Source organism: Mesocricetus auratus, unplaced genomic scaffold (assembly GCF_017639785.1).
Source record: "Mesocricetus auratus isolate SY011 unplaced genomic scaffold, BCM_Maur_2.0 Super-Scaffold_100008, whole genome shotgun sequence".
Taxonomy (NCBI): Eukaryota; Metazoa; Chordata; class Mammalia; order Rodentia; family Cricetidae; genus Mesocricetus; species Mesocricetus auratus.
The window spans coordinates 6,161,346-6,184,332 of NW_024429192.1; the positions used below are offsets into that span (position 1 = coordinate 6,161,346).

Here is a 22,987-nt window from a genome sequence, read left to right on the forward strand (position 1 = left end):
ACATCTGATATCCAGGATACCTGGTATGTGACCTCCTTGAAAGTGTCATTCGACTCCCAAAGGGGTCGAAACCCACAGGCTGATAACCCTGACTTAAGTGGCATTTTCTCTTTGGGCTGTTGCTGGCGCCTGACCTTGGGAGGTGGCATTTCTCTTCATGTTCACCTAGGCAACAGCCGGTGAGCTGAGCACCTGGGAACTGAGACAGGAGCATAGCAAAACGAAGCCTGAATGCAACTGGGACCTGCCACTGTCTCCGATAACAGGACACTTCTTAGGAAGAATGATGGATTTATTATTCCTCCACTGCGAGGAAGGGAGCTGACAGAGTGTCCACTGAGTCTCCCGAGTGAGACAGCAGGGTGTCAGCACACGTGCTCGACAGACACTGCAAGGGGCGGCAGACCTGCACGGCTCTCCTCACTCCGCCACCTGCAGGATGCTGGCACACACAATCCGAGTTCAAAGCAGCACCCACCAAAATCCAGAGTTGTGGCTCCGGCGTGGTACGTAAAATCATTTTGCAGCAGTGAGCCTCGGGCAATCATACGAAAGGACGAGATACAAACGTGGTCATAGAAACGTAGAAACTCGGCGATTTCCCTCCGCAAGCAACGAGCACCTACGCCTGCTTCGGTCTCAGATCTCACGCGTTCGGGGGTCCTGGGGCTGCACCATTGCAGGGGCTGCAGGCCCAGTGAGGAACTCAGTCCTCGCTCGAAGCTTCGGCACTAGAGGAAAACGGACTCCAAAGAACAGTGCTCGCCAGGTACACAAGGCTACAGCGAGGGTGGGGAAGGCTTCGGTGACCCTGCCCCCAAGTCCCAAGGGAAATTCGAGGCTGTCCGAAGTATCATAGCCTGCCGGGCTCTGTATTTTTTACACACACACTCACGTGTCCACACCTGTACACAAACAATGTGCCTGTTATGTGGCTCAGGTAGGCCCCAAGTTCCTAGGCAGCTGGGAAGGGAGCACAGCAGACACCATTGTACCTGGCCCATTTGTCACAGATTTCTGCTCAGCCTTTAAGTGACTCTGGTCTAGAACAGCTGCTCTGTTTTAGATTGGACTGCTAATCGATGCTCTGTGGCAGCGCTCATGGAATGTAGCCGGGTCACCTGTGTGGGTGCATGCAGACGCACCCATGGGGCTGTCACTCTGCATCTGCACACACTACCGAGACCATTTCCACATTAGCCGGGGATGGCACTGAGCTCCTCTAAGAACGCCAAGAACTCCCAGGTGGCTCGCCCTAGGGTGCATGGTATTTCTTCTCTTAGATCTGTATTTCCTGAAGGTCTTACATGCACGGGTGTCTTACCTACAAGCGAGTTCACGCTGCACATGCCCGGTGCCTGAGGCAACCCACACAGAAGCCCTCATTGCATCCTCTGGAGCTAAGTGACAGCCAGCTGTGAGCCACCATGTGGGTGCTGGGGGCCGAACTTGGGTGCTCTAACCACTGAACTCTCTCTCCAGCCCCACGTGCATGGCGTTCCTAAGGACAACCCTGTCATCACCTTAGACGGCAACCCATTGTCATAGGCATAAGGCATTGGGAGGGGGGACTGCCTTTGCTGTTTAGTAGGCAGGGAAGTCCCCTCCCCACCTACTGCAGCCACCGAGGGCTTGTTGTGGGGTCTCACCCCGAAGACTCGTGTTTGTACGTGTGAGGGATGGAACACTTAATGCTAATGTCGGGGCCTTCGCTTGCCCACATCCTGACAGGCCTTGCTTCTCTGTAGGCTGTTCCGTGGGGAACACAGGAGGGGCAGGGCTGGGCGGCTGAAGAGGCGGGGTACGGAGGTAACGGGGGCCAAGGCCATGCCCTCCACTCTCATCTCCTCTGGCCTGGAACCGAGCTCTGCCTGCCTCTGCCTCCCACGTGCTGGGGACTAAAGGCGGCGCCACCTCCCGGCTGGGGTCCTGCCACACCTGGGCTAACAGTCCACCCGGAGCCACCGGGGCTGCTGGGTGTCCTGCTATGGACGATAACCATGGGCCTGGATTTCAAGTGAGTTACAGGCACCTGTGGACAGCCACACCACCGGCTCTCTCCCATCACCACAGCAGCTGACACCTGAAGGACATGGGTGCTGAGCCGTCAGCTGGTATCACAAACAGCACAGAGAGGCCGCGGACACCCACACGGGGTGTGACAGCGAGGCTGGCTGTGCACCGTTTGTCTCCCTCAGCGAACGGCGTCCGTCTGGCTCCACAGGCACTAGAGCGCTCACCCAGGCCCCACTGAGATCTTAAACTGCAAGGGCAGCTACTCCACTCAGGGAGTCCCTTTCTCCACGGCCTCGGTGACTTCTGAGTTCAGGCAGAAGCCACTGCTGTGGAAAGCTAGGGTTAGGAAGTGCTAGTGTAGCCGGCGGTACCTCAGACACCTTAGGGGTACCACAGTATTAAAAAGCCAAATGTATGTTCTGGATGTCTCCTAGAATATGAACACTGAGAGAGAATACCAGGTGGCGTGGGCAGCAGAGAGTCACAGCTGTGGCCCAAGCCAGCACCAGGGACTTCAGCTGCCACAGACGCAGGCAGCCACCCTCGGCTAAGCCCTCCTCACAGAGGAGAGCACGTGGTGCCGGACCGGCTGTCAGCACTGGAGAGCTACTGTGCCTGCAGGACTGGGCTCTGGATTCTTCTGTTCCCAGGAAGCGGACGCCCTCTCTCAGGTCCCAGGAGGGCAACGCATGCTCCACAGCCTGCCACATGGAGTTCTAGAAGGGCCCACTGTGCTCGGGGCAGCCCTGCGGCCTGAGTCCCTGGCTGTTCTCGCTCCCCGTACTTTCCTCTTCGTTAGAATAGTTCCCCGAGTCCTGGCTGGACTGGGAAGTGTACTTCCTGTGTTCCCCCTCGGGGCTGGGATTTCCTCCTGTTACAGCAACAGTGCCTGTGTTTTCGATGATGAAGCATCTCTCAGTGTGTTCCTCAGGAGTCAAAAAGAGAAGGTACTTTGAAGGCGGCTCAGAGAAAACCTAACGGGAAAGAAAGAAAGGGACACAAGCTGTTTAGCTTCCTTCCTTTGCACCCAACGTCAGCAAACCTACCTTTCGGCGTGTGCGGTCTAACAGGTGAGCCGAGCTCAGCAACGCGCTGGCTGTCGGGGCTCAGAAGGCGCAGTGGGGCCACCAGGCTGAGCCTCACTGGGGTAAGGCTACGAAGAATGCTTAGACACTGTGCTGTCTGGGCTGGGCTGGGGGCTCTGGGATCACAGACGTTCTAAAGTAACCATACCCAGTTCACCAGTGACAAGCGAGAGGTGAACATCTCCCTGTCTGTCTAGCTGGTTAGGAGCCAGCTCTTACGTCACGACCGTCAGCAGCAGAGCACACGGGCAAGCTGAAAACCCCAGCATGCAGTAGAGAAGGCTGCGCTCTGAGGCCTCAGGTCCCTCGGTCCTTAGGTTTGTAACAGGGTCTCTCTGTAGCCCTGACTGGCCTGGGGCTTCTGAAAACCTCATGTCTTGTTTTTGGAGATAGGATCTGACTACTCAGTTCATGCTGGCCTCAAACTCACTGCAATCCTGTCTCAGCTTCCTGAGATTTACAGGTACACACCACCATCGGGCTTCCAACACTGCTGGGACTCTAACACTGCCACGTCGGCCCAGGTTACTTTCTGGATGAAGAAAGCACAGATCCTCTGTTGAACCCGAGCATTTGCTCCCCATTCCCTAGCTGGTGAAAGGGTAGAGCGTACCTCATCAATACTGGGGGGAGGTTTGGGCGATGAAAAGAACTCAGAGTTGAGGCATTTCACGAGGTTCTTTCCGGCATAAAGGGCCAGGGCAGAAAAAAACAGAGTGCCTAATACAGTTAGGATCCAGTTCATGGAAGAAGAATTTCCTGAAACACACAATAACACGAGTATCAGCACTTTCTCACGAGAGCAGCCCCAGGGAGGAAACAGTGTCCTGAGACTGCGTGGCATTTAATACATCCCTGTGGGCAGTGACGGCCACACCTGAAGACTGTCCTGAGAACTGAGCCTGGTTCAAGGGGAGAACTGTAAGAACAGAGAGGTCCCCTCAGCTGGTGTCCCCAGCACCTGCACAGCTCAGAACCTGAAGAATCTTCAGGGCCTCCGGTGGCTAAGCCAGTCGTCTCCAGGACAAAAATACAAAGGAGACTCAAGCACCAGCAAGTCCCAGCCCTTATAACGAACGCGCGTTTCCACAAGGTCGGTCACGCGTGACAGAACACGGAAACCTGACAGACGAGCGTCTGCCGGCTTGCAATGAGGCCCGCCCCGGGGGAAGAAGAGCCTAGGAAACACGGACTGAGTCGCATGGAGGAGCGCTCCCTGGCGCAGGGCTCGCTTTTGATCCCTGTGGTTCAGGAAGGACGTGTTCCGCCATTTGAAGCAAAGAAATTCTTTGCCAATCCCAGCGCAGCACTTTATCAGCTCCAGCTTCATTAAAAGCTTCTAGAAGCTTCTCACCTGGCCTGGTCGCGTCACACAGCGCATCACTGAAGTCGCTGCTTTTGTTCCATGTGGCAAACGAGAGCACCCTGGCTTGCACGCAGTACACAGTCTGTGGCTGCAAGTTCTCGATGGTAAACTCTGGGCTCTCCTTCACCACTCTTCTCTATAGAAATAATAAAACCGTGATACGATCCAGTCGCCTCAGAAAATATGTATTTTCTGGACTCTTTTTCTATTACTGATTGGTCTCTTCCTAACACCTCGCTGGCACGTGTCTAAGCAGTAAGAAACTTGTTTTAAGTGACCCGCTAGGACCAAACCAGAGAGTTAAGAATCTGTTGCCACTGTGGCATAATGGTGGGGGCAGTTAAGAGAGGGGGGGTCCAGCCTTGCTCCGCTGCTGCCCACAGGAAGTCGCCACGTAAGCTGTGCTAACACGGAGTCACCTCGTTGGTGCTGCACTTTCCAGTCCACAACAGGGCTGTGTACCAAAGCCGTTTCAACTCAAACTCTTTTTTTCTCACTGGTCACAAGGTGGCCAGGGTAGATCCCCCTAAGGCCTGGTCCACCATCCATGTCCCAGAGCCTAGGTGACATGTACATCTCTTCTGTGACCCAGGTGACCACGCTACCAGGCACGCTTCAGTGAGGAAGTAAGCAACGCTCACCCGTGTTTGCTGCACAAATTAACTGCAAACACTGTCTTTTGGAGAGAGACAGGCCAGGTCATGTAAAAACCTTCGCACAAGTCAGGATCCATTTGCTGCCAGGGTTCCAGGGGATCAGCAGGGACAGCACAGCCACTGAGATGTACTGAGTCTCCTCATTTCAAATCTGACCAACCCCCACAGAGCCGAGTTGCTACAGCTACCACTGCTTTAGAGAAGAGCGGACCAACATCAAAGGTCAGTACGGAGTTTGTCAGCGTGGGCCATAGACTCAGCTTGTCTGACCTCAGGCCTGGTGAATGTCAAGGATAATTCTCAATGAGTTAAAAGATGCTACGGCAGCACAGGCGGACAGCGCCGTGGGATTTGTTTAAATTCCCGTGAAGAGGCAGCGTTCACTATGTCACCTGCACCAGAGTTTATTCTTGGTTCCCTGACTGAAGTCCCACAGGGTGCATGGCGTGGGACAGAGAGTTCGGTCATTATTACTGGTTCACAGCAACCCTTGAGCCTTTTCGTGACTACTCCATGAGGAGACGTTTTAGCTGGTTCTCCCACCACGGGTTAAGCTGAACGCTGGGGGCTCGGTCCCCACTGAGCTGCCAGCTGAGGACAGGTGACAACATCTGGAGATACTTGGTTGACACAGCTCTGAGGGAGCGCTAGAGACACACGATGAAGCCCAGTGATGTCACAAATCCATTGGAGTAAGGACGGAGTCACCACGAGGGACTACCTGGCCCAAACATCATCCTTGCAACGGCACCTCAGATTAGAAGAGTACTTGGGAATCGTGGTAAAAATGGTTCTAATTCCATAGCAACAGACTCAGGATGTATTTCAAAAGCAAACTGGGAGGTTGCCAAGACAGCCCAGTAAGTAAAGGTGCCTGCTGAAAAGCCTGGCCACCGCGTTCAGTCCCTGGGAGGGACAAAGTGGGGTCACTTCCACAGTCTCCAGACTGTAAGTAGGCGCAGGCGCAGGCTGTGGGACAGAGCACGTGTCTAACTACGTAAAGATGTGGTCCTGTTTCACCCTGCCTGTCTAAGACACCTGAGTGGTCTAATAAAAAACCTAATGGCCACTAGCTGGGCAGAGGAGGGATAGGCAGGGCTGGCAGGCAGAGAGGGGGAGCCAGCTATCTGGGGGCCAGGCAGCGGACGGAAGGAGGGAAGCAGGGTGGGCAGTGAAGTTGAGCCGTGGGGCGGCACGGGGACTAACAGACATGGTTAAGTCAAACACACAAAACCAGCTAGGCAGAAACAAGCCTACGCTGAGGCTGAGCTTTCCCGATTAATAAGAAGTCTCCCTGTCACGGTCTGGGGGCTGGCTGTCCAAGAAGGCCTGCTACACATGCACGAGCACACACCCACCCTGCATGCCCACGCGCCTGGACTCACAGTGAAGTAGGCCCAGATGCAGCCAGGCGACCTGTGACTGCCGGGAACAGGGAAGAGGCTACACACAGCCACAGTCCAACGCTTGAGAGATCTTCCCCAAACCCTGGAGCCGGGGCTTCTATTCTCTTCCCTCTCCCTTCCCAAATCACAGTCCTAAGTCACAAAGTTCCTGTGGAGGCTTCTTACCTTAGTATTGGAAGTCTTGTCCCAAAAAACGACTTCATAAGTTAGCTTGCGACACTTGCTGAGGGAGTGGTCTTGACAGCTGACATAGACAAGCAACGAGTCCCTGGTGGGGGTGACAGCAACGATGGGAGGAGGGATCTTAGCTGGGAGAGACACGGAAAGAGAGAATATGGCATCAGACTCCTTAAGACAATTTTTTTAAAAAAGATTTATTTATTTACTACAAACACAACACCCTGCCTCCATGTACATCTACACACCAGAAGAGGGCACCAGATCTCATTACAGATGGTTGTGAGCCACCATGTGGTTGCTGGGAATTGAACTCAGGACCTCTGGAAGAGCAGTCAGTGCTCTTAACCTCTGACCCATCTCTCCAGCCCCCTCCTTAAGACAATTTTTACAAACCTGAACTAAATGAGGAAATTACAGTCTCACGTGAACCACGCCCACAACCTCAGGAGCGCAGGCAGGATACCTGCCATGAGTTTGGAGCCAGCCTGGGCTACACAGTGAGTTCCAGGCCAGCCTGGGCTACAGTGTCAGATGCTGTCTCAAAGAAAACTTGGCTTACTGTATTTTTGGGAATTGATCAATTTCTCTTCGGACCAAAAAGATGTGTTATTTCCACGGAAGGCTTGTACCCGGAGAAGGAAATGATCTGTGTGGATGGTGTTCCGAGGAAAGACACACTGCATAGTTCGGATATCTGCACAGGCAGGTATTGGCTTCCATTTATCGGGAGAGCTTCCAGAAGTACTTTTATAAAAGTTACTTTGAAAGACCAAACAAAACGAAAGGTTAAATTCATCCATGAACTCAGTAAATATGTACTGAGATTTGTAATACTGTCTTACAATACGTCAGACACTGCAGTAAGCACTGTGGCCCCAGGGACAATGGAGGAGACACTGATCCCCAACAAAGGCTGCTCTAGAGTGTGCCTGTGGCATGCTGGCCCTCAGTGTGGGAGTGTATGTGAATGCATCTGTGTGTGTGTGCTTGTGTGTGTGTGCGTGCGCGTGCACGCGTGCCTTAGGTGGATGCTGGGCGTCTTTCTCTCTCTCCACTTCACCGAGGCAGGGTATCTCTCACCCAGCGTGCTGACGTGGCCAGTCTCGCCAGCCAGCTTGTCCCAGGACTGACTCTCAGGTGTTGGGACTACCTGTGCTGCCACACCTGTAGGATTTACCTGCTTCCAGAGATCTGAGCTCTGGCTCATGCTTGCATGATAAGCACATCCTCTGCTACCCATCTCTCTTCAAAGTATGTGTTTTATAAACAAATAATTATTAGAAGGCTGACAGGGGATGTCCCCTGTATGCTGTAATTATGTGTTTCTTACTGGCTGACAAACAAAGCTGTCTCAGCCAATGGATAGGTGGGAATTCCAGACAAAGAGGCAGAGAGGAGGACAAAGAGACAGACACCGTGTAGCCACTGAGGAGGCAGGACGCTAGGGCATCATTACCTAGGTAAGTCAAGGCCACACGGTGATACACAGATTAATAGAGGTGGGTTAATAACTAAGAGAACTAGTCAGTAAGAAGCCTAAGCCAATAGCCAAACAATTACAAATATATAAAGTCTCTGAGTGGTTATTGCATAGAGGCTGCGGGACCTGGTACGGAGAGAAACTGGTCCAGTAGGGCCCAGACTAGACGGGGAAAGTCTCCCTTTGCAGAAGGCTGATAGGAAATTCAGAAATAAAAACTTACTAAAAATATTACAAACTCACATCGTCTCATGTGCTGGCTAGCTTTATGTGATCTTGATACAAAGCTATTGCCATCTGAGAGAAAATGCTTCTGGAATTTCAAACTCTAAGTAGACAAGCCTGTAGGGCATTTTGTTAATTACAGTTCTTTGGGGCTGCAGAACATTGTGGGTATGGACACCCCCTGGCTGGTGGTCCTGGGTTCAATAAGAAAGCCCTGATGCTGGAGGGATGGCTCAGAGGTTGAGAGCACTGGCTGTTCTTCCAGAGGTCCCGAGTTCAATTCCCAGCAACAACATGGTGGCTCACAACCATCTGTAACGAGATCTGGTGTTCTCTTCTGGCCGGAAGACATATAAAATACTGTATACATAATATATCAAATTGAAAAACCGAAGTAAGGAAGGGAGGGAGGGAGGAAAGGAAAGAAGGAAGGGAGGAGGAAAGGAAGCAAGCCCTGAGGAACAAGCCTTAAGTGAGCAGCGCCCTCCATGGCCTCCGCATCAGCTCCTGCCCCCAGGATTCTGCCTGACTTTGCTCAGCGATGAACTACGATATGGAAGTGCCAGCCAAATAAACCCTTTCCTCTTCAGATGGCTTTTGTCACTATGACATCACAGCGACAGTAACCATAACTAAGAAATACTAGTTATATTTTATCTGTTCTTGAAGCCACTTTTAACCATCACATGCTAACATACACTACTTAACAGTGTGCTATGTGCGCGCAAACCTTCCCAGGCCCACATTCAAAGACTTCAAGCCGGGAGCCTCAAAGTAGCCATGATGGGAACATTCCCGTCACAAAATTCAGCCAGCACTACAAACAGGGCTTTTCCCTTTTGGAAGGGAAATTGCGGCACCAAAAGTGCCACTAACACAGATCAGTGCCGTGCACCCAGGGCGAGCCCTCCCTGAGGACAGAGAGGAAAAGCTACTGGCCAAGAGACTACAGTTCAGAGCCTGGAACGACAAACCTGCTAGTAGGCTCTGTCAGGGGTGGTGCCAAGTGGGCACAGGGCCCCACATACAACCTGCCACATCGAGGTTTCTCAAGCAGACTCCCAGCCACCACTCTCCCAGCTCAGAGCCCCCAATGGCCCCAAGACCTGTAAGACAGGCAGGCAGTGCCGAGCCTGTCCCGCACAACAAAGTCACTTCTTGTCCAAATGTCCTCCTCTCTAGGACACCCTCCACCATGGCAGGCAACATCAAGAACGCCCCCGAGGTTCCTGCCCTCCTCTGCTGCGTACTGTCTACAGCCCCTCCACAACCTGGGGAGATGGCGGCCGCTTCGCTTTCCTGTCAGGTTATACCGTCTGGTGGGAGGAAGGCGGATCCGCCATTAATGGAATGAGTGAAACACCTCCTTGGTGGCCTGACCTCTGGCGGGTGTAAAGGTCATAGTCCGCAGCCACAGGAGCGTGCAGCAGAAAGGCAGGCTTTGAATGGAAGCACCCTCCCCGGTGACACGATTTTTCCTTCCTTGCACGTGAGCCAGTGGGTGTGCCTCATCCACCGGTGTAAGTGCGGGGGGCCTGTACAGCGGCCAGGGCCGGCCGGCAGGGGCCCTGCTCTCCACCTAACTCCCTCGACATGGGGAGCCTACAGTGAGATTCCCGGCTTCCCAAGGCATCCCTCCCGCCTCTCAGTCAGTCACACGCAGAAGGAGCACGCACATCGCACATCGAAGCAGACCGGGTGAGGACACGCAGGGAAGGGACTCACGGGAGCCACTGTGCTCGGAAGCTCACGTCTGCAGGCGCACAGTCCCATCTCAGAACATAGCTCTCACCTAGGGCATCCATTTCTATGTTTTCCGGCACAGGCATCTTGCTTGCCTCTGGAAGCCAAAGAATCCATTAAACATACTTTTTTCCATAGTACTTTTTCTTTTCAAGATTTATGTTCTGCCTACATGGATGTCTGACATAAGAAGAGGGCATCAGATTGAACTGCACATGGTTGTGAGCCACCGTGTGGGTGCTGAATATTGAACTCAGGACCTCGGGAAGAGCAGCCAGTGCTCTCCAGCCTCTAAACATACATTTTAAACCAGTGGGGCAGAGCCACCTTTATCTTGTTTAAGAGACAAAACATACTAAACTTATAATTAAAACCACGAGCCAGCTCCTACCCTGACCTTAATTATCAGCAAGGTTGGCAGCGAGTAAGTGTTTTCATCTTTGACATTCCATCCGCAGGGGTACGCTTTGGGTACCAACCGCTCTGCTAGCAACTACATGAGCATTACAGGCAAGTAAACAGCATTTTAACTGTCAAGTAGAATTAATTTTCATTAGTTCTGAGACAAAAATGACAAAGTAATGACTTGATTCTGTAAGCACTGTATTCTTCCTTTTGTGTGTGTGCTAGGAAGTGTTCAGTCACACGTCTATACCCAATGCTTTAATAACTATTAAAGCATCACACACTCCATCACATAAAATGCTTCAGCAATCAGGAGAAAATGCCCAAATTAAATGCCGTCAATACTCAGCTACTGATCCAAAGTCAGGGCTCTTCCTTACCTGTGGTGTTTATACACTGGACTGCGCTGTAATTGCTGTGTTTCCCACGGAACGTGTGTATCGCTTTAACTTTTAAACAGTAAGTAGTCTCTGGCAACAGTTTTGAGATCTTTATTGTGTAATAAGAAGTTGTAATAGTCTTCTACAAAAAGATTTAAAAAATACAGTCAAGTTTTAGAATTCACTCATCGCCTTCTGTCTCACATCGAACCAAGTAAAAACCAGAAACTTACCGTCTCATTCGAAGACCTCTGCCAGATTACTATCCTGTACTGGAAGCGGAGAGTATCACCTTCCCACATTTTCCCGCCTCGTCCGGGATAAGAGATGTCCACTACGATAGCTTGATCTTCAGCTTCTAAACGCACTCCCGGGGGGCCAATGTGAGCTGTGGACATCAGGGAGCAGCTCTGTGACCTCAGCAGTTCCCTTCCAAACGTTAACAATAGGCAACGCCTGTCCCGTGCGGTAGACAGACGAAGGTCCTCACGGGTCTGACGCCCGGGGGGGGCGGGACATGGTAAGAACCACCCCCCCACAGAGGCACGCAGGTGCACTGCGGAGAGCAGGGAACGGTGCGAGCCGGGGGAGGAGGAGGGCAGCAAGAAGAAGCCAAGTGAGGACGACAAGGGCCTTGGTAGACAGGGAAAAGGCGGCGTCTCAGACATCCTCACCGGATGGTCAGGCGGAATGTGACGAGGCATAAAATTAGGGAATGGGTCAGCTTGAGCCGATTACCCGCCGACATCCTTCCCTGAGATGGCGAGGCCGCGGGAAGGGCTGTGAGGGAGACTGAACATTTTTACTATGGCATGGCTTTACCATCTAGGCAGACACTGGGTGGGGATGGTGACATCAGTGCAACGCTCAGAGGGGACAATGGGGCAGGGGGTGGAATGCTGGGGTCACAGGTTTGATGGCTGGGCCTGGGACCCACTGCAGCCCAACCTTGGAATCTCCTGCAGAAGAGAGCAAAAGACACAGAAAGAGGGAAACGCGGGGATCAGGAGACTCGGGATCAAGCGGTGCCCCGGTGAGGCAGGAGAGGAGAGCTTCGAGGGGGAGGAGCCATGCCCACGCCCTGGCCAGGTGGGCGGGGCACAGGGAGAGCAGGGGGGGGGACCAGGGAGGCTCCTGTGGCCAGAGGTGGCCGCTGACATCTGCGCAAGTGTGGAAAGGAAGAAAGGGAATGGACAGTGACGAGAGAGGAAAGGGAGGAAGTGACAGACCGGACCGCGGGCACAGGCCACTCCTTCTGGAGACTGTGGCAGGACAGGGCTTCTTCAGATTCTAGATCTCTTTATAGGACTACAGAAATCTGTTTACACTGGGTAAGTGCTTTGACCTCAGCATGCTGACCAGAAAAACAGATACAATTACAAAAGGTTTGTGAATTCACAAAGATGATAAAACTATCAGAAACACTGTTTTAAAAAAAGTACATTTCCAAAAGCAACAAGATTTTAAGGTGTGACATTGCTCTACTTTAAGAAAATCTCATTAACACGTGGGCTAACCAACACAGACCCAGGTCTGCAGTCAGTAAGTTCACACCACATGTTCTAGTGTCCTTTCAGAAATTCCTTTGTTTATAGAGTCGATGAAGACTCTGGATTACTAGGGAGAGCCTTGACTCCATGGAACTTCTAAAGGCTCTTGGCGACCATGCTTGGAGGCCAGAAGGAAGGGCCTTAGGGGGAGGGAGTGGCACCACACAGATGAACAGGCCACGCAGAGAACTCTGGTGGCCCTCGCTAGACAGCAATGCAGCCAGCAAGCGCTCACCTCTGAGAAACGGAATAAACGGGTCAACCTCAGCCCATGAAGAAGTGCTTTTTCCTGTTTCGGCTCTTACACGAAACTTCATTTCGGCATAAATATTTGTGTTCAGCAAAGAGAATTCGCATTCAGTCCCCGTAACGTGGTGACACCCAGGCAATTTTAGCCAGTTCTCCATCTCGTCTCTTTTAATTGAGAGAACAGAACAAAACTGAATGAACTAATGAATATATAGAGGTTTCAAATGCATTTTCTACTCACAAAGCATGGTTAGCTTAACTTAAAAATTTATTTCCTGTGTTGAGTATCACTACGTGCTGAGTGCTTTCGAATGAGTGAAGGGCCAGAAACAAAAAACAAAACCAACAACAGAAACCAATGGCCGCACCTAAAAGGCCATGTGTAGCCGTGCGCCTAAGGAAAGGCCATTAAGAAGTTTGTCATTGGGAACAGCAGAGGCTACTGTTTTGTTTTGTTTTGTTTTGAAGACAGGATTTCTCTAGAGGACAGCTCTGGCTGTCTTGGAACTCACTCTGTAGACCAGGCTGGCCTCAAACTCAGAGAGATCCATCGGCCTTTGTCTGCCCAGACAAAATTTAGTCAATTTTTAACAGGGTTTTCACTTCAATTTTATGAGTGGTTACATTAGCATTTCAAGGAACTAGAAATAAATGATCCAGGAGACAAAAACAGATTTGGCCAGCCTGTTTCAAGACAGCTGTGTGATTTCTGGGAGATGAACCTCTGTCTCTGGACTTTGACTTCCTTATTAAAGACTGGGAATTGGTCTGATGACCCCTTGTGGCTCTGAATAGACAGCCTGTCCTAGGGGAGGCCTCAGAGCTGTGGGTGTTAGTTTCCTCTGTATCTGTCCTCCCCCTTTCTGTTTCCTGGGGCCTTCACTTCTTCAAAGACTTCTTCTAAAATTATGTGTATATGTATGTGTGTGGGCATACACATGTTAGTAGGGTATCTGTGAGGTCAAAAGATTGGGGACAGCTGGAGCTGGGTTGCAGATGTTGAGGGCTGCCCGACCTGTGCCGGGCACCTAAGTTAGGCTGCCTTCCAGGCCAGCGCCTTCCACTGCTAAGCCTCTCGAGACCCCCGCCTCTTTAGTGCTATTACACCACCAGAAAACACATGCCGACGGAAACAAATGGATTCCAGCGGAAATGTCCAGTCGCATCAATTCAGGTGACTGGTATCAACAGTAAAAATGGGGGCACGGCTGGGAACGGCGATCCATGTTTAGAATCTTAGTGCTGGGGAGGCCGAGGCAGGGGTATTGGACCTTTGAGGCCAGCCTGGACTACACAGTAAGTTTAGAATTGTCCTAGGCTATACAGTAAGAGTCCATAAACAAACATTTAAACAAAAATAATAAGAAAAAAATAACAAAAGCTAAATTAAAAATACTGTGGTGTAGTGTTGCTCAGTGGCCCCTGCTGGCCTCGCATAAGCAGTACCTTGTCTCAGCATGACTGACTGCATGAGTACTAAACTATCCACTGCCCTTCAACCCATCATCTTTCTTTATCTCTGTCATCTCCTTTCATGTTCCTGGAGATCACCACCATCACCATCACCATCATCATCACCACCATCACCATCATCACCACCATCACCGTCACCATCACCACCACCATCATCACCATCATCACCATCATCATCATCACCACCACCACCATCATCACCACCATCTCCACCATCACCACCCCTATCATCACTACCACCATCATCACCACCACCATCATCATCACCATCATCATCATCACCACCATCACCATCATCATCACCATCATCACCACCATCATCACCATCATCATCACCATCATCATCACCACCACCACCATCATCATCACCATCATCATCATCACCACCATCACCATCATCATCACCATCATCACCACCATCATCACCATCATCATCACCATCATCATCACCACCACCACCATCACCATCATCACCACCATCATCATCACCATCATCATCATCATCATCATCACCACCACCACCACCATCGTCACCATCACCATCATCACCACCACCATCATCATCATCATCATCACCATCACCATCATCACCACCACCACCACCATCATCACCATCATCATCATCATCACCATCATCATCATCATCACCATCACCCCCATCAGCATCGGGTTCCTGGCACATTTCCTTTTGCTCTTGGAACTGTCGTGCTTTGGATGGTAGTGCACTCGCCGTCCACTAGCAGAAAGGGAACGCACAGGCAAGGTCTGACGTGTGTGAACTGTGTCTAAAGTGAAACACGCAGGCTGGAGAGGGCTCGGTGGTTAGCAGCACTGGCTGCTCTTGCAGAGCACCTGGGTTAGGTCCCCACACCCACACGGCTTACGACCTTCCCTAATTACAGTGCCAGGGAATCCTATGTCCTCTTCTGGCCTGCACAGGTACCACATATGCACACGGTACACATACATGCACACAGGCAAAACATTGACACACATGAATTAAGTAAGCCTAGAAAGTTTAAAACAATGAAGCCTCTGTGTATGAGGGAATGTGGAAGGCTACAAGGGCCCTGTTCCCAGACCCAGCAAGGCTCTCTGGGTTCTCCAACGTCAAAGACAGCTCAGACACTGTCGTACATTTAGTGACTACGTGATACCCACGCAGAGAAGATACTGTCTACTAATCTCATCCTTCGACCTCAAGAAACGCTTTATTTAATCCGTGTGTGTGCGTTTGTGCAAGCGCAGCAAGGCACACGAGAGGATAACTTGCAGGAGTTCGTTCTTTCTTTCCAGGCGGCCCCTGGGAGTCCACTCAGCCCATCAAGCTGGGTGGCAAGTGCTTTTACCCTCATTTCAGCTCAGTCTCCACCGAGATAAAGTCACAAATATGTGAGACATAAAATTCCCTATAATGGAGACCAACAAGTGCTTCCCATACTAAAAAAGAAATTGTGGTACTGAAATCATAAAAACATCCCTGTCACTGCAGCGAGCCAGTTAGCCACCTACGTTTGGTACTCTGCGGAAAAGGTCACATTGCCCGCTGGCTCTCCTTTGTGGCTCCACTTTAGGGTTAGGTTGTCATCTACAATGTAGACGTCCACATCCTCAGGGGGCTCCAGCTCTTCCCCATCTAGAAAGCCAACAAGCAACAAAGCAATTATTCATGCTGTAAAAACATTTTATAGATTATTCACTGAGTTTCCATTTTTTTTAAAGCTATGATGCCTAGGGACCACAACGACAACCAAGATGGCACGGTAACCCTGAGGGTGCACCAACGGCTCACCAACTGAGCTTAACGTCTGCTTAACCAGTCAGAAATCATTCCTGGGACTGGGAACCTTGGCAGCTGCCCAGGGCCAGTGAAGTCATGCCTACAAACATCGCTTTACTAAAACCAGCATAATCCCTAACTATATTTTAGATGTTTGTCCTTATACCCACAGGTCAAGTGTCAGTCTCACTGACCATCAAGGAAACTTCTCTTTGCAACGGATGGAGACCGTAGCAGAAAAACACAGCTGATGGAACACAGAGCTGTGAGCTCAGTCCACTGGTGCGACTACAGCTCCTGGACCCAAGGCTCAGGGCCACTGTGGGAGGGGAGGCAGACAGTAAGAGCAGGGCGTCGGCTGTGAGACACTGTGTCCTGGAAGTGTCGGAGGCTACACCCGTGACGTCTCAGCGATGTGGCTGCCTAAGATGGCCTACACAAGCGCACCACCAGCAGACGAGTTAGTGTGGGAGGCCGAAAGCCCAGGAGGCCTCAGTCCCAGAAAAAAACAAAACAAACACAACAGAAGCCTACAGGCAACTAAGGAAAGCTGAGAGCAGGAGAGAGAGTCTTCCGCAGGGAGGAGCACACTAACCATCTGATATTGACTAGCTTATATCAAATGGTCAGCCTGACAACACACGCACAAGTAACGCCAGACACATTGAGAAGGTTAATTGTATGTCTAGGAACACACACAAACACAGACACACAGACAGACACATACACACACTTAAAAAGAGACCATGAATTTGATAGAGAGTGTGCTGGTGGTCGTGGTGGACATAGACAGACAGACACACACAGACTCACACAGACACACAGACAGACACACACACACACGTAAAGAAAAAGAGACCATGAATTTGATAGAGTGTGTGTTGGTGGTTGTTATGGCACACAGGAAGGGGGGAGGAGGAAAGGGAAGGAGGAAATGATGTAACTATATTTTAATCTCAGGAAATAAAAGTATTTTAAAAATTTAAATTCAATTTATGTATCCTATTTTATGTGAGAGTATTCTGCTCATATGTGTATGTACTTCATGTAGGTTAGAAGAGGTTATCGGATTGGAGTTACAGGTGGTTGTGAACCACCAAGGGGGTCCTAGGACCTGAGTCCAGGTCTTTGAAAGTGCAGTTAAATACTTAATCACTAAGCCATCTTTCCAGCCGCAGGACAGATTTTTTTTTTTTTTTGGTTTTTTAAGACAAGGTTTCTCTGTTTGGCTTTGGAGGCTGTCCTGGAACTCGCTCTGTAGACCAGGCTGGCCTCAGACTCACAGAGATCCGCCTGCCTCTGCCTCCCGAGTGCTGGGATTAAAGGCGTGCGCCACCAACGCCCGGCCCAGGACAGAAGTTGTTCACACAGAGCAAAGTATAAAGCAGTCTCCTCTGAAATGTGGGCACTGAAACCCAAGGCCTCCAGTGACTGCCTCAAACTGCACTCAGAAACCAGCTCTATCCAGACATTTTCCTACATAACTACAGTCATGCTGGTTTAATAAAATAGACATAGTAAGATAATAAAAATAAATACGACATAGAGTAGTCACAGTGTGGCTGAGGACCCGGGTCATTATTAGGTAAATAAGAGGGTTCCTTGGACACAGTCTCTATACTACTTTACTGGTTATTTGTATATCCTGGATAAAGGGAAGATCCCCACCCTAGGAAGGTTGGAGAGATTTCGTACACAATTTAGACATGAGGTGTGCGGACCTTTATAATCGATATATAGAACCTTTATTAATATATGATGCCTTGTCTCTTACAGCCTTAATTGTGTGGATTAGAAACTTCCGAAGAAGCTATGACAACAGAGCACTCTAAGAAGGGCCGTGTTTAGACAGCATCCTCCTCCAAAAGGAGTTACAGCGCAGACCCATCTGCCGCATCAGGCACTGGGAGTCTGGGGTAAGGGCTGCTCCAGAACCTTAGGGAACAAGTGTCACCCCTGACCTAACCCTTTCAGGGAAGTAGGTATGGACCGCTGATATAGACCATCTCGTAAGAATGAAGTAAGGTACTGTTTCCATCTGGTGGCTGGAGCCCCTCACTCCTGTAACTTGTCTACGTAATGCCCTGCTCCCTGCATCCTCATACTTACTGAATGATCTAGAACTTGTTTGCTCTGTGGGTACAGGAAAAAAAAATCATGTAACCTCTGAATATGTATTCCTGGGTTTTGATCACTCATATTTGTTTCAGACGAAATTATTTCATTTCCCTTCAAAGCAGAGTCACTGTTTTGGACCGATGACTTAAAGCCCTTCTGTCTGAGATTGATACAGCTACCCTGATCATCAAGTCTTCCCTTGAAGATGGCACACTCCAGACAGTTCCAAAACAGTTTAAAGTGCTGTCTAGGTAAAGACTACTGACTCATCCTGCCTACTCCAGTCATATTTCTAGAATCCCTAAAAAGACATGTTTTTAATCTCCCTTTTTTCTGTTCTTTTTCTCTTTTTGAAATTAATCTTTTTACATTCCAATCCCAGTTCCCCCTCCCTCCTTTCCTCCCACTCCCGCCACTGCCCCTTCCTCCCATCTGCTCCAGGAAGAGGGTGAGGCCTTCCCTAGGAAGTCTACTAAGTCTGTCCCATCATCTCCTTGAGGCAGGACCAAGGCGCGTCTCCACCCCCACACCCCTGTGTCTAGGCTGGGCAAGGCGTCTCTCCATATAGAATGGGCTCCACTAAGTCAGTTTGTGCATTAGAGTTAGGTCTTGGACCCACTGCCAGTGGCCTCATATATTGTCCCAGTCACACCATTGTCACCTACATTAAGGGAGCTTAGTTTGGTCTTATGAAGACCCCCCTCTTTTAAAGTTAAGTTTGTGTGTCTGTGTGTGTGGGTGTGTGCAGATGAAGCAGGCGCTATTAGGATTGTCTGGAGGTGGAGACGGCAGGGAGCCACCTCTCCGGTTCTGATGTGCTATTCCTTTTTTTTTTTTTTTTTTTTTTGGTTTTTCGAGACAGGGTTTCTCTGTGGCTTTGGAGGCTGTCCTGGAACTAGCTCTTGTAGACCAGGCTAGCCTCGAACTCACAGAGATCCGCCTGCCTCTGCCTCCCAAGTGCTGGGATTAAAGGCGTGCGCCACCAACGACCGGCCGTGCTATTCCTTTTAAAGATGTACTTTATGTGTGTTTTCCTGCACGCATGTATGTTACCACATGCGCCTCATGACGATGGGCGTCAGAGGTGGTGTTTAGTCCCCTGGAGCCCGGGCGAGGGAACAGCAGCGCTCTCACCCACTGAGCTCTCCGCCGGCACCTAGGCTATCGCTTTTTAAAGTATCTTTGCATATCTGGCTCCACTGTCATTTCTCCTTTTGAAAACTTCTGCCTCCAGACAATCACGTCATATCCTGACGCTTCTACTCCAGAGGCTTACAGAGTACAACTAGATCATATGAGAGATCCGAGAGAACATATTCCAATTCTTCTTAGATGTCAGGGGCTTCGCTTTCTTACTGGGGATGGAACTCATGGTCTTGTACACGCTAGGAACTACATTCCCAGAACCCCCACCAGAGCCTTTGGCCTTCATCCTAAACACAATCGACCCTCCTTACCCTCTTGTTAGAATTTACAGATCCTGTGCAGAAAGGGCAGTGATTAGGGTTAGAAGATTAACAAAAGATCCAATAGCATCTGTAGCGGTTATAGTATTCTGTTCATGGTGTTCTTTTTCAATTTACTTTATATGTATGAGTACTCTGTCTGCATGTACACCGTGTCCCTCTCTAGCCAGAAAAGAGCATCGGGTCTAATGAGAACTGGAGTTACAGACATTTTTTTTTTTTTTAGTTTTTTTTAGTTATTTTTTTAGTTAGTTACAGACATTTGTATGCCACCACACGGGTGCTGGGACTTGAACCTGGGTCCTCTGAAAGAGAAGCCAACCTTCTAAGCTGCTGAATCACATCTCTCTAGACCCTGTTGGTAATATTCTAATTAAAATGACGGTGAGCCAGAGAGGAAGCGGAGGTCTGATGAGGTACAGCCAGGGATGCTTTCAGGGGTGCGATCTCCCCCTGAAGGAGCCCCGACGGTAGAACCATTTTGATGCTTCTGTGACCATCGACTCAGAAGTGAGTGGAGATTTGGAAACGAGAGTTAACTGCACTTTGTTTTCATAGATTTTGCAGTGTCAGTAACAACGGTTTATCCCCCCTTAGCATGTAACATAACATTACTTAAATTGTGTGTGTGTCTGTCTATCTGTGGGCACATTTATGTCAGAGCGAGCATGTGGGAGTCTGAAGACAAATGGCTGGAGCTGGCTCTCTCTTCCGAGTGGGTTGGGGATTGAACTCAGGTCCTCAGGCTCGGGGGCAGGTACCTTTCCTACTTAGCCAGCTTGCTGGTCCAGGATATACAATTTATATATGAGCGTTTATTTATAATTTCGGTTGCTTCCAACCTTTGATGTTCATCTTGATGACCACTAGGGTGTACTATTTTCTGAAATCTGATGTAAATACAAAGACATACATCCATACATTTATACACCAGATTTCATTTACTTGTTGGACAATTTTCTTGGTCTAAAGTCCTAGACTGGCCCTTACTAGAATAAAAGCATGATTTAATTTTTTTTTTGAGTTTTGGAGTAAGGGTCAAGGTAACAATCTCAAATTTAGAGTACTCATTCACTAATTTTCCAGCATTGCTGCCCCTTTAGGGGGAGAAGAGCATTAACAGGAAGAGGACTGAGGAGGAGGAGGGCTCTAACATGTAAATGGACAGTCAACTATTTCATTTGAAACGTTTTCCTTTAAGAAAACAGCTCTGGTGGGGAGTGGCGGTGCACACGTTTAATCCCAGCACTTGGGAGGCAGAGGTGAGTTGATCTCTGTGAGTACCAGGCCATATAAGGAGACCCACCTCAAAACAACAAAACAAACAACCGTCGCTGGCTTGGGGTGGTAGCATACGTCAGTAATCCCAGCACTCAACTAGCAGAGGCAATAGGGTTCAAGCACAAAGCCAGGCGGGCTACACAGAGAGATCCTGCCTTAAAAAAAAAAAAAAAAAGGCAGGGAAACGGCTCAGGCGAAGAGTGCCGGGGGCACAGGCGTGAGAATCTGAGTTGGGGTCTCCAGCTGGGTGTGGCGGCCGGTGCCTGTCATCCCGGTGCCGAGCAGAGAGAGGGTCCTTGGCGCTTGATGAGCGGCCAGTATACTATTTATTATCCAGCTCCACGTTCAGTCAGAGACCCTGTCCAAATACAGAGGGCAGCAGCAGAGCTGGCATTCACCCCCGATTCCCATTTCACAAGCACACAGGCAGCGCACAATGAATGCACGTGAGCACACGCACAATCAAAACAACAACTGCCCAGCGTGGTTAAGCCACGCGGCTCTCAGGAAAGGCTCTCAGGTGTGGTTTTCAATTCAGTCGGAAACTGGTGCACGACTTTAGTTAGGCAAGCTACTTAAAAAAAAACTCTCGGTGCCTCAGTTTCCCCATCTGTGGAAGGGCAGCTCTTATAAAGCATGCCTTAGTAACTACTTCAGTTTAAGGTCAATTCTTTTGAGACACAGCCTCAGTATTTACTGAGCGCAGACAGGGTGGCCTGGTCCTCAGTCTCCCCAGTGCTGGGATTACAGGTGGATGTCACCACAGCTGGCTAAAGTTAACTTCTTAAAGTACATCCCCTTTAAATGTCCATTTCACGCGAAAACAAAGAGGGGTTCCCTCGTCTACCCAAGTAAACACGAACGTGAAGATCTTTAAAAAACAAAGCTTCACAATAACCACCATGGGATCTGTCTGACCACTTGCACGAGTTCACGGTGCTGTGCGCTACCTGCGGGGTGAGACTCGGGTATCCCGGACCTCCCGGGAGTAGCGACTTCCAAGAGGACTCGGAAGTTGCTGGAGGAGTCCTGGCTGGCATGCTGGACTGTCCTCTGGTCCCTTACCCCGCTTTGAAAAGAAGGCTCTTGTCTCTGTCGAGCAGTCGCCGTTCTCCTGGGGCAGCAGACCAGCCCAGGGGTTCCCTGGCTTGCTTGTTATTGCATTTAGACGCTGCGACCTCGGCCCGGTAAGGCGACTGTGTCAGTCCCCGGCGAGGTCGGGACGGACTGCACCCGGCTGGGGCAGCGCGTTCCTGCGGCTGTCCGGTCTTCCTCCCGCCCGCACCCCGCCCCGAGCGTCCCCAGGCTGCAGCAGGGGCGCAGGCGCCGGCTCCCGTCGGGAGGGTGACGGGGTCAGCGTGCGGGGACTCGGCGCCCGGAGAGCAGCCCGGGCCCTTCCCTCCCCGCGGCCCGGCGCTCGCCCAGGCCCCTCCGCTCACCTGCGGCTGCGAGCAGCACCCAAGGCGCCCCGGCTACCAGCACCAGGGCCGCCGAGCCCAGGAGCCCGAGCATCGTGCCCGGAGCCCAGGCCCGCGGCTCACACGCCCGTCTCCACCAGCGTCGCCGCGGAGCCCGAGGTGACCCGCGAGCAGCGCGGTCCTCCGCTGACGCCCCGCCCCTTCCGCGAACGCCCCGCCCCTCCGCCCCGGACGGCTCCTCCGTCAACGCCCCGCCCCTCTGCCCCGGACGGCTCCTCCCTCAACGCCCCGCCCCTCCGTGAGCAAGGGGCTTTGAAAGTGGCAGGCGGTGTAGCCTTCAACTCGAACCCTGACCTCTGACCACAGCTGTCCCTGCCACGCCCCACTGTCACTTCCGTAAAGACAGACTACGGTCGTTATCGCCCGAGAGAAACGCGGGGTGCAGCCAGTGCGCCTGCGCAGATACTCCCAGTAACATCCCGAACCCCACCCCTCGGCTTCCTGTTTTTGCCCTGGGGTGGGGTTGGTCCCGGGCCACGGGGCGTTGCCTCAGGGGTGGCTGGTCTACCGACTTGCACCGGGACGTGGGCATCCCCGGAGGCCCGGGATCCGAGGACCCTGGGACCCGGAAGGCCAGGGCGACACAGCAGTCACTGTGTCAGATGTGCGATTTTTATGCTTAGTTCCTTGATTACGCAGCATTTGAATCT

The 22,987-nt window shown here is 51.0% G+C and overlaps 1 protein-coding gene across 1 annotated transcript; it reads right to left on the reverse strand.

Annotated features, from left to right (window-relative positions):
* Nucleotides 1–274: 274 nt before the first annotated feature.
* Nucleotides 275–22,474, reverse strand: Ifnar1 (interferon alpha and beta receptor subunit 1). The gene is made up of 11 exons (XM_040750494.1): nt 22,299–22,474; nt 15,727–15,850; nt 12,728–12,906; nt 11,176–11,330; nt 10,943–11,084; nt 10,140–10,254; nt 7,269–7,468; nt 6,695–6,837; nt 4,456–4,603; nt 3,715–3,860; nt 275–2,990 (listed from the first exon to the last, which is right to left on the reverse strand). The coding sequence occupies exons 1-11, from the start codon at nt 22,369–22,371 to the stop codon at nt 2,733–2,735; spliced, it is 1,683 nt and encodes a 560-aa protein (XP_040606428.1). The 5' UTR covers nt 22,372–22,474; the 3' UTR covers nt 275–2,732.
* Between the last annotated feature and the right edge of the window lie 513 nt (nt 22,475–22,987).

Coding starts and splice junctions, on each gene's coding strand:
- Ifnar1 (XM_040750494.1), bottom strand. CDS start 22,371: ATGCTCGGGCTCCTGGGCTCGGCGGCCCTGGTGCTGGTAGCCGGGGCG. Junction 12,907..15,726: donor TTTTCCGCAGAGTACCAAAC/GTAGGTGGCTAA, acceptor CTCAATTAAAAG/AGACGAGATGGAGAACTGGC. Junction 6,838..7,268: donor GATCAATTCCCAAAAATACA/GTAAGCCAAGTT, acceptor TGTCTCTCCCAG/CTAAGATCCCTCCTCCCATC.